Source organism: Siphateles boraxobius, unplaced genomic scaffold (genome assembly GCF_051911475.1).
Source record: "Siphateles boraxobius isolate OS27281-9 unplaced genomic scaffold, OSU_SipBor_1 41, whole genome shotgun sequence".
Classification (NCBI taxonomy): Eukaryota; Metazoa; Chordata; class Actinopteri; order Cypriniformes; family Leuciscidae; genus Siphateles; species Siphateles boraxobius.
The window spans coordinates 790,001-802,500 of NW_027509042.1; the positions used below are offsets into that span (position 1 = coordinate 790,001).

The following is a 12,500-nucleotide window of genomic DNA, read 5'->3' on the forward strand; positions in this document are numbered from 1 at the left end:
CGTCATCTAATTTTAATCCATGAGCCTCATCTTCCAGTCAAACGAGTGATTTAACCACATTCATTCTGGTAGCTGTCTGGTTCGAAACATTCAGAAATGTCCCCTAAAGTCACCCACGGGTTACAGTAAAGTTTGCAGTAAAGGGCAGGTCGATTACGGACACGTGCCGTGGTTAACAGGAAGAATCGAGGTGCAGAAAACCCCTGTGTGTGTCTAAGTTTAGCTGTAGTGATGAGAGAGAGAAAAAGAAAGAAGCATAGATGACAACATCCCACGATCCCTTCAATCTGTCTGAGCGATTAGCGTCGTGGCCGGCCCGATCTGACACATGATGATGAGGGACGTTCTCACACGCTAAATACAGCACTTCAGATTTACTTGACAGCGTATTGTTAGTCATACGACACTTTCTGATTTACAGTGATATGCAGAATCATCCAGCACTCGGGCGAATCACGTGTGGGTTGTTTGCTTGCGTTTTCACGACAATCGACTGGCTGAGAGAAACTGATCGACATATATTAGTGTGAGGGAAGATTTAACATCAAACTTTATTGAAAACATGTTTATTTTTGGCAAAGCAAATAAAAGGCATTGACAGTATTATGATATAGTGATGGTATTACCGTGGTACTTTGAGATGTGCATGCACATGAAATTTGAGTATTTAACATAAACACCTGTTTTGTCTTTATCATATTTATATGCTACACCACCGTGCATTATATATTGCTGAATGAAATCCAATACTTGTTTAATTTTGGTGTGCTGATTCCAGAAATAGTGTCTGTTTTGCTCTAGCAGAAACAAAATAAGATTTTGTAGCATTTTTGGTTACACTTTATTTTAGGTGTCATTGTTACAGTGTAATTATATATTACGTACTGAGAAATATTAAGCAACTATGTACTTACTATAGGGTTAGGGTTTGGTTGAGGGTTTGTTGCATGTAATTATGCATAATTTACTGTTATTACTATGATAAGTACATGTAACATATGTAACAAGGACACTGTAAAATAAAGTGTTACCCATTTTTTTTGTTGCTTTAAACAACTATTTGTTACTATTTGTCTTGTATTATCCATTAATCAGCAGAAAACTTCCACATAGACACGATTCCTCTTTTCTGTGTTCAATTCTCAGACGCTTTTCAATGACATTATTTCATGCCTAATCCTGAATTCAAGGTTAGAATTATGGACAGATGTTTTCTGTCCAGTGAGAGAAAATTACAGATGTTGTGAAAAAGCTTGTGTTTATATTTCTAGACAATAAATGGAGTATTTAACATTATTCCATTATTAGTATTTTTCGACTCCTTTGCAGATTTTAAGTTAAATGATACATTTTGAATACTTTTGAATACATTAAAACAGCAACATATATATATATATATATATATATATATATATATATGGAAAGTTTTATTGATATTTTTGAACTCAACATTTTTTATTCAAAATGCAGGGCTGTGCTTTGGGACTTCAAAGAATACCATGGTATAACCACATAAATGTACTTTGTTATTTTGTTAATGATCCTGAGGCCGTATTTCATCATCAACCGGTTGTCATTTTTCTCTCAGGTCATTTGAGAGACAGCGGTGTGCACTACAAGTGCACTACACTAGTTTCATATGTCTCTATGTGTGCTGTGTGTGTGTGTGTGTGTGTTTGGCACTCTCGCTTGTGTGAATCATTAGATGTTGGATTGCTCCGATTCCTAAACCCAGACTGCCAAAACTCCTGCCGGGAGCGTTTCCTCAAACAAGCCTCACACAGAGTGGGACAAAAGGAGATCTCTCACTCACACACACACACACACACACACACACACACACACACACACACACACACACACACACACACACACACACACACACACACACACACACACACACACACACACACACACGGCCAGAATCACTGACTGAAATCAGTTCATATGTCATTATTCATGCTGAGCACAATATGTTGTAGTGGCATTGAAGTCAATCATCACTAGTACTAGTGCTGATCATGATGTGATCAAACGCCTCGAGTATTAAAGGCATGGTTTACACCCACTGGATGATAAAACAGGTGAAAAAGTCCCATAGGCACACATTGAAGGAGGGACCTGAGCCATAAATCCATAATATTAGAGGATGGATTATAATAAACACCTTAGATACTATAGTAAAATCTCAGTGAGGGAAAACACCACACAAATCCCGCTGGGTATTGATGATGATTTGATTTGTGAAGATCTCATTGGTTGTCTGTCAATGATGAATCAGTTGTTTCACTTCTAAGTTGGGTCCGTTGTCCTGTGTTTTCTCTCCTCTCTGTCTCCTTCCGTCTTTACTCTCTTCTCCTCCTCTCTTCTCCATCTCTACAGAGCAGATTCAGTGTAGGAGATCGAGGTGTTAGGCTGTACGGCGCATTACCCGTGAGACACAACCCTGAGGAGAAAAGACTGCCCTCTTCAGGGGTGAGACCCGTTCCACACCTTCATCTTCGTCTTCAGATCTGATACAAACCCTAGTGACCAGAAACATCTCTAAACAAACGGCTTTTCACAGCGATAACATAGAAGAACCCTCCCAGCAAGCATTATCCGTCATTACACAGTCTCGCTTAAAGGGATAGTTCACCCAAAAATGTAAATTCTGTCAGTAATTACTCTCCCTCATGTTCTTCAACCCCGTAAGACCTTAAAATTATTTTGATAAATTAGTTATTTTTGTTTGTTTTTGCGCACACAAAAAGTATTCTCGTCGCTTGATAAACTTAAGATTGAGCCACTGTAGTCACTTGGACTATTTTAACGATTTCTTTAATAACTTTTCGGGGAACAAGCTTCAATCCCTTAGAAGCCTATGGAGGAGTGATCCAGCTCTCAGATTTAATCACAAATATCTTAATTCGTGTTGAACGGGGTTGAACAACATCAGGGAGAGTAATTGTTGACAATCATTTTTGGGTGAACTATCCCTTTAACTATAGACCCGATGTAGTAACACACTTCTAGCCAAAATAACCTTGAATTTGGTTACATGTCGTTTTTGCTAAAATAACTAGCAAGATGTATGATATTCCATCATGTAAGCAAAGTCAACAGTGATTACAAGGTGTTTGGTTTTATTTCTTTGACATGTTCAATGCATAGCATGTGCGTCTATTCTAGGGTGATGGTTAGACGTCTATTAAATTTTCACTGACAGAGACAGCCTGAATTTAGCCTAGACGTCTGGGCCGTGTTTGGACGGCTATTAGACGTCTTTTAAACGCAAAATTGCTTGCTGGGATTATGGATTCCCAAAAGAACCTTTCAGAGGATTTTAATAATCTAAAGTACCTTTTTCCAATATAAAGAACCTAGAAAGGTTCTATGGATGATAAAGGTTTTTCATGAAACCATAGATACCAATAAATACCATTTATTTTTAGGAGTTTACGCAAGTACGCAAACACCAAAATCAATAATGGAGTGTCTATTTACACTAACTCCGCCAACGGAAAGGCATTTATTTTCGATATGAATTAATATATAAATTAATAATCATTCTAATTCCACGAGAACAGCGTAAAGTCCACAACACAGAATAACCACATCATTGGAAAAAAAATTCCCAGCTGATGAATGGTAAAAACATCCAATCAGAATCTGCTGACATTGGGCATTTAAATTGGCAGATGACGAAACGTGTTGTAATAAACGATGTAGTTATACGGTTAAGAACGGGCCTTTAGTGTTCGGGATCCTGACTGAAATTAACCACACTGTGATTGGTTTGACATAGAACAATGATTCAACTCAACATGTTGCTAAACGAATGACTCAATGCTTTAATAAGAATAAAACCACGACACACAAATATTAGGTGACATAACCAAACTGTAAAGATCGTTTCTGACTATAAAAATATAAGTATAATTAACATTTCTATTGACACAGCCACCATATTGGATTCGTTTTTACACTCATCGTCAGTTCACTGGGTTTTGGATCAGGGTTTTCTCTAGCGCCTCCTGTTGTCTGAGTGTGACTGTCTGTCTGTGGTGGTTTTGTGGTTCTCTGAGGGTCACATGATGAACTCAGAGTCTCTATATATCCACATAGGGCCACACTTCACACCCACCATAACCTCCCACCCACTCACACACACACAGACACACACACACACACACACACACACACACGATGAAGTTCAAGTTTGAGCCAACAACCAGTCAAGTGTATCTACTTAGACTCACAAAACATACAGTGGCAGCATCAGATGGTAATGCCATGACACTGAATGATCACCATATTCATGCACAATGGTTTTGCATGGTATTTCGGAGAATGTCATGTCCCTTGGTGCAATTATTTGTTAGTGAATATCATGTAATATGGATGTTGTCATTTTTCTTTACTTTTCTTTAATTAATGTCTTTGTGAATTATTTCCAAAACCAAAAGAAATAGTATTTTACATGCATTTGTATAATGTGAGCTCTACAAACACAGTTACTATAGTGCATTTGTCGAATGAGCAATGCACGTGAATAAACAGTCATTTTAGCACCATCGTTATAGATCCGTGGCATGGTTTTTATTTTGTGCTCATTCAATGGTGTTTTTGCAGTTGCAGATACACACAGCTTATGTTTGCAATGCTGCGACTGTTCACACACACACAAAAGCGACTCACGTTCAAAAGTGAGCATGTTTGACTCAGAATTACCTATGTTTCCTTTTTCACTTTCCGTTACTTGAAAGGGCATCCGTATTTAACAAAGTAAAACACGTCTGACTCACTGGAAAATCTCGAACTGCGTGTGCCCTCCGCTTTTCTTTTCAATTGATCTACTCAGCATATTAACTGAAAATGTGAAACTGTGGAAATAAAAATGTTCCGAAACACTGAAAAATCCTCTGCAGGAGCTTTTGGTTTTGGAAAGATGTTCTCGTCGTCCTGCTCGAGTGAATACCGCCGTGTGCAATATTGTGGGCGGCTTCTTTTTAATTAGAAACGAGATGGTATTGATGTTCCAGAAACCGGCGTCGTAAATCATTTATCAGCGTCAACAAAGCAGCTCACGCTGACCAGTCGTACCTCGGCGGATCCATTATCAGCGCTCCCACGGCCGTGAGAAAAGCTGGAATATCAGGGAATTTTAAATTGTTGATTTCCTGGAAAATTATGCAGATTGCATGTAGTTCCATTTGGTCAATATGTTCATATTTCATTGTACTATGAGGTACTTTAAACAATACCATGTTATTGCCATCATGGCAGTGTTAAATAACTATTTACATGGCATATGTTTACATTTATTATTTTATTTTAAATAATTTAATATTTAAAAAGGCCAAGAATGAGCACTTTTTGTAAGGAAACGGAATAAAAACAGCACAAAGTGCATGGATATACAATGGTTTTTGAGCATATATGGTAATACTAATTTTTACTTCAACCTAGAAATTGTACAATTTTGATTTATTACTTTAAACAATAACATTGTATTATTTTAATATAGTGTGTTAAAGAATAAGATTTCCCTGACATGCTTTTTTGCAATTTTACAGTAAGTTGGTATTTTATTATTAAAATATTTTTAGTAACAATAAGCATAAACAAATAAAAAACATCATAAAATGCATGCATACACAATGGGTTTTGCTTTTGAGCATGTAATCTTTAACCTAGAAATTGTGAAATTCAGATTTTTAAGTCATGGAAATTAATAGAATCTTTTACAAATTTATGTATAAAATAATCCTCATCATCAAAGCCTGGAAAAGTCATGGAATTGCGTTGGTCAAAAGGTGTGGGAACCCTAAATTTGGATTATTTTAATGACTGCATTATCATCATCATTTTATGACACCATCATAAAAGCACGGAAAGTATAGTGTGATATACAGAAATATTGAAACATATATTTGTTGACGCATGTGTGCGTTTCATTATTCTGCAGTTAGTTCAAGTTCTTTCACAGAGTCTTGACACTTTCATAAATAGAACTGAAAACATTTCATATTTTTTACAATGCCCAGAGTTCTGAGGAACGATCTAAAAAAAGACAGCGGTAAAAAAAAAATTTTTTTTGCTCAGTTTTCCGGATGCGTACATGCATTTACATATGAATGGTTTAAAATTATCTGCCTTTTATCAAGCGTCTCCTCAGCCGGCTTTTAAGAAGTCTAACCAAACCCTGGCATGAAGGTTGAGCTGAGAACAAGCACTTGAAGATCTCAGAGGAAACGTGCCGTTTCTCCTCGGCCGTGCGTCAGGTGTTGCGGTGAGGGAGGGAACCAGCTTTAGGTCTTTGTTCGGTATCTTTACATCTCCACACACAGGGTTCAGTTAAAAGTTGGTTCAGTTAAACATCCGCTCACTAGCTGAAATAACCCCCCCGCACTCACACACCCACCCTCACCTTCAGCTTCCTCTGAATCTGAGCGACACACACACACACACACACACACACACACACACACACACACACACACACACACACACACACACACACATGCACACATACACACTCACACACATATACACTCACACACACACACACTCACACACACACACACACATGCACACATACATACTCACTCACACACATGCACACATACAGACTCACACACGTGCACACACACACTCACACACATACACACACATACACACTCACACACAGGCACACACATTCATACACCCACCCTCACCTTCAGCTTCCTCTGGAGCTGAGCAACACACACACATACACACACACACACGCACACTCACACACATGCAAAAACACACACTCACGCACACTCACACAGATCCACACTCACACACATGCACACATACACACTCACACAAGCACACATACACATCCACACTCACACACACATGCACACAAACATATACACAAACACATACACACACACACACACACTCATGCCCACACACACACACACACAGTTATTTTCCGAGGGTTTATTGCTCTGAAACCAACAGTCTCTCTCTCTCTCTCTCTCTCTCTCTCTCTCTCTCTCTCTCCGTCTCTCTCTCTCTGTCTCTCTCTCTCTCTCTCTCTCTCTCTCTCTGTCTCTCTCTCTGTCTCTCTCTCTCTCTCTCTCTCTCTCTCTCTCTCTCTCTCTCTCTCTCTCTCTCTCCCTCTGTCTCTCTCTCTCTCTCTCTCTCTCTCTCTCTGTCTCTCTCTCTGTCTCTCTCTCTCTCTGTCTCTCTCTCTCTCTCTCTCTCTCTCTCTCTCTCTCTGTCTCTCTCTCTGTCTCTCTCTCTCTCTCTCTCTCTCTCTGTCTCTCTCTCTCTGTCTCTCTCTCTCTCTCTCTCTCTCTCTCTCTGTCTCTCTCTCTCTCTCTCTCTGTCTCTCTCTCTCTCTCTCTCTCTCTCTCTGTCTCTCTCTCTCTCTCTCTGTCTCTCTCTCTGTCTCTCTCTCTCTCTCTCTGTCTCTCTCTCTGTCTCTCTCTCTCTCTCTCTCTGTCTCTCTCTCTCTCTCTCTCTGTCTCTCTCTCTGTCTCTCTCTCTCTCTCTCTGTCTCTCTGTCTCTCTCTCTCTCTCTCTCTCTCTCTCTCTGTCTCTCTCTCTCTCTCTCTCTCTCTCTCGTTCTCTCTCTCTCTCTCTCTCTCCGTCTCTCTCTCCGTCTCTCTCTCTCTCTCTCTCTCTCTCGTTCTCTCTCTCTCTCTCTCTCTCTCTGTCTCTCTCTCGTTCTCTCTCTCTCTCTCTCTCTCTCTCGTTCTCTCTCTCTCTCTCTGTCTCTCTGTCTCTCTCTCGTTCTCTCTCTCTCTCTCTCTCTCTCTCTGTCTCTCTCTCTCTCGTTCTCTCTCTCTCTCTCTCTCTCTCTGACTGAGTCTCTTTCCCTCTTCTTCCGCATGATGCGAGAGGAAAAGGTTGTTGCTCTGGAGATTTGATGTGAGATTGGAGTTCAAGTATCCGCTTTACCTAAAATGGTTTTTATAATACGAAACAGACCTAAATGAGTCCGTAGTCGTAATCCAGTAAGAGTAAAGAGCTATAAAAGGAATTTTTATAGCAGCTTTGATTAGAAATATTTGCGTTCATATCGAGAGCTATGACGTTTGATTGAACATTTCTGGCATCTTTTGGTATCAATTTTCACTCTGAAACAAATAATTACAGAGTCACATTGAATTAAGCTTCAAGTAGAAAGAGTAAAATAAACATCAGTTTTCATTCAGAATTTGCTCTCTATTTAATCTCATCGCTGTTTAGTATAAGCACATGAGATATTCATGAGATCTCAGTTATGATATTTCTTTATCTCGCAGGGAAATGTTATTGCTCAGGGTTGCTCGTTCATGTATCAACTTGGTCTCAGATGTTCCTCCTAAAAACGAAAAACTTTTTAGGCCAAATAAGAGCCAATAGTTGCCCACAGTAAGTGTATAGAACCATAAAACAAACATTTACAGCAGCTCAGTTCATTTCTTGAGAAATATTTGAGTTCATATTGAGTTTTTTTAAAAACGTTTGATAGCAGATTTCGATAATTCTGAGGCAATTGCGATATTAACGAGATCTCATTATGAGTTTTCAGTGGTTTCCCTCATTTGGTGGCATTTCATCTGTAAGTTAAATGTTAAACACACGGCGAGGTGACGACACTAAACCGTATTACACACATGAGATCTCACATATCCTCCTCTGCTAAATATGCGCTAATATAATGTTCTGATGTTGTGAATCCAGGGAACGACGCTGATGATGTCGTCTGGACCTGCAAACTCACTCTATCAATTGATGCTAATTTGTGTGTGTTTTCAAATCGAGTTCTCATCTCTGTAATACACATTTATAGGCATCCCAGCTATTAAAAACCAAACACCCATTTTTATTATATATTATATAAAGACAACGTGAAATCTGATTGGACCTGGATTACATACACTACTCTTAATATATCTCTCGTGTTATTGTGCATGATTCATTAGAGTATGTTATTCTGTTTTTATTGTTATTAAAAACCGCTGATGTAACTAACGCCGCATGTGCAGGCAAAACATATTAACCAAAAATATCATATTATCATATTAATATCATAAATTTCATATTAACATGCTTTAAAGTATTCAAAATAGAAATCTTTTCTAAAAATTTATATCATTAATATCACTTTTTTTAGACTTTTGAAAGGTAGTGTAAATTGTTACACAATATTTCTATTTTTATTGATCTTTTTTACCTTTTTATTCATCAAAAATCCTGAAAAAGTATCACAGGTTATAAAAAAATAGCATTTCCAACATGGATAATAAATCATGATATTATAGTGATTTCTGAAGGATCATGTGACCCTGAAGACTGGAGTAATGATGCTGAAAATTCAGCTTTGATCACAGGAATAAATTACATTTTAAAGTATCCTATATTAAAACCGAAAATGTACGATTAGTTAATATTATATTTGTTGATCAATTACTGTATAAAGAAGTACTGTAAGTCATAAAGGTGTTTGAGACCTAAAACTGGCCTTTTTTAAAGAAAGCTATTGAGTTTTGTTTTGGATGTGATGTAAATACGAATGAAACAAGGAAACACACAATAGCCGAGTGTGTTGTGTCTCTTTAAGACTTGTGTATGATTAGGCAATGAGTGAACATGGAGGCGTGGCTCTTTAAACGCTCAGTCTCACACATCTGCACTCAAATACATTTCCGTGTATCGGTTTGTTTACATGTTAAATTGGTTGAGGAGGTTTTAACACTTTAACACATTCAGACAGGAATAAACAATGAGTTTGTATTTGAATGCATTCCCGTCGCGGTCCATTTGCGATTCAAGTGTTTGATATTAACGGTTTAATTTATTTGAATGTGTAAACACGTCCAATTATCGTAATTTAGCGTTGCGTGACACACGATGTTTAATTGTGTTCTGGAGCGTGCGCGTATGTCCATTTGTCACATCTGTACATTTAATTCTTCCTCATTTGTGAGACTCTGACATATTCTTGCTTTCTGTTTTTCCTTTCTTTCTCCCTCTGCCTGATTTGGAGAGACTTGCATAGTCAATTACGCTGGAGTTTGAGAGATGGAGTGCGCTGGAGTTGCCATATTTTTTGTATGATATTAATATTTCATAAGTGCCATTCTGAGCTGAATATCTAAGAGAGAGCGCCTATTAGATTCGGCACTGCCAGAATATTATTCATTCTCGGGAGAGGAGACGAGCAGCGGTAGCTCCCGTCATTACCGCGGCTGTTCTCCCGGATCCTGAACGCTGTTCTGGCAACAACTGGGTTGTTTGAATTGTTGGGTCCAAGTTGGCCTGGACGAGCGCGCTGGCTGCCAGATTACAGTAACTGAGACCGAATAAAAAAGGTCAGAAGCAATGTGAACTGGACTGAACTGAATCAAATTGCACTGTGAATTTAGCTGTTAAATTAATCAATCGAGTGCGAGAGGCGTTTTTAACTGTGTTTACCAATCAGCATCCGGAACGGTTTATAATTTGCATTCAAAATCAGATTTCTGATTGGATGAGCTGCGTTTTAAATGCTGGCGCACATTCGTTATGAAGTTTCTTTGTGGCTTGTCATCTACAGTCAGACTAATGAACTATTGATTTCCTGATTATTATTAATAGTAGTTTTACCTATTAAATCAACTTATTACTGCCGTCATTTTTAAAGCTCAAAGACACGCATATTTAAGGTGATTTTACCATGGTTAAACTACTGTTTGCAATGCTTATTGCATTATTGCATCATGTTTTAAAACTTCAAAAGCTCATGTGAAAATGCTTATATTTTGCATTTTTGTAGTTGAATATGAATGTTTCACTACAGATTATATCTTGTAATTTGAGTCTCAAAAATAAACACGCATTCAAGAATGTCTCAAAATAAACTGTGGCTACATGAACAAACGCTGATGATCAGGAAGATTTGAGATGTGAATCTTGAGCTTCAATGGAAAAAGAAAATCTGACGGTTTGTACAAAGAGTCACATGATCAATGACACCCTATATGAGACTTATTAAATGTAAGTAAATGAGAATCCTAGGTCACAATAACACAGCATCTTTTAATATTTATAGTTTATAAGTATACATTTACACTTACAAAACTTTACAATACTTGTATTTCTATAATAATAATATATAGTCAGAAATAGTCCAGAATCCTTTTAATATTGAATATTTAACTGTACAAAAAGATGTGATCAATTAGTCATGACAAAATGTTTTTATATCACTTGAACTTAACAAAATAATTTAACTTTAACTAAATAACTATTATAAGTAAGAGATTTGACTCAAAGGTCACCTTATGTTGCAAAAATGAAAATGTTTGATGTCAGTTTAATATTCCTTATTTTGAAATGACTTAAACAGCCAGTTTGGTTATACCGAAATAATTTAATTAGCAACTGAACTCAAGCTTTTAAGTTAAATTTTATTTTATGCAGTATATATTTATACTTCTAAAACCTTACATTATTTTATATTTTCCAAAAAGCTAAAACTTAATTTCCGGGTTAACCAGGGTCATGACATGACAAATCAAATTTCAGTTGATCTCTCGACATAAATTAGGTCTCTGTACCATTAAAGCATCCTTCAAGTTTCAGAGCTTAAAACATCCTCATTATAAACAAAGCATTTATTTAATCAAGCTCCATAAACGGCTTGTGAGGATCTGTGACGTCGCACATGCAAATACATTTGCATTTGCCCGCCTCCAGAGCAAGGCATCGACCAATAGTCATTCACCATCACACCATAGGCCCCGCCCACTGATGTTCAGTCACAACAGCTGACATCTGGAACGTGAGCGTCGCGTTAAAAGCAAATAGAAGCGCATTATAATGACTGACACTGTCTACACCGGATGCGCGCTCAGTTTCTGACGGACAGAAAGAACGTTTGCTTTGACACATCTGGTTTAAACAGTTCGTTTGAGTCTCTGTACAGACTTCAGAAGGATCCCAGCTTCGGAAACAAGTGGATGGTTTATTTTAATGGCGTTTCGGATCACGACAGTGGATTATATTATATTTGTTCGGAGCATTTTGTTTTGATAGCGACGCACAGAGAGTTTGCAAAGAAACTCTAGTTGACAGATGAAGCAGTGACTGTATTGAGTCACCTGCATCACAAACACAAGTTAATGATTACATAATGCTCCGTCTGTAAATGACGGTTTAATGTGGATCATGTTTTCAAACAGCCAGTGTGTTGACACTGTTTCCTATGCAGTGATGTTAGCCAATCACAACAGTGTCTGTTTACTGACAGCCTTAAAGGAGCCGCGCCTTAAAAACTGACAGAGGCTCGGAATCAATATACATTTGTTTTAAAACTTTATCAGTGCTATAAGTGAACCTCAAGGAACATTTTTAAACAAAAAAAACAAAAAATTCAATGTCGTGATCCTCTTCAAATGAGCAAAATCCCAGATTTTCATTGTGTTCTCATACTTTTGGAACTATATGCATCAGTCGATCTCAGACTCAGATTTCTATAATGCAAACAACAAACTTACAGAGCCCGGTAG

At 37.8% G+C, this 12,500-nt stretch overlaps 1 protein-coding gene across 1 annotated transcript in view; it reads left to right on the top strand.

Annotated features, from left to right (window-relative positions):
- The window catches only part of tox2 (TOX high mobility group box family member 2), a 144,200-nt gene that overhangs the window by 49,179 nt on the left and 82,521 nt on the right, over positions 1 to 12,500 (top strand). The window contains 1 exon segment of the mRNA XM_077197658.1: positions 2,383 to 2,475. Within this exon segment, the coding sequence (XP_077053773.1) occupies positions 2,383 to 2,475 (93 nt within the window).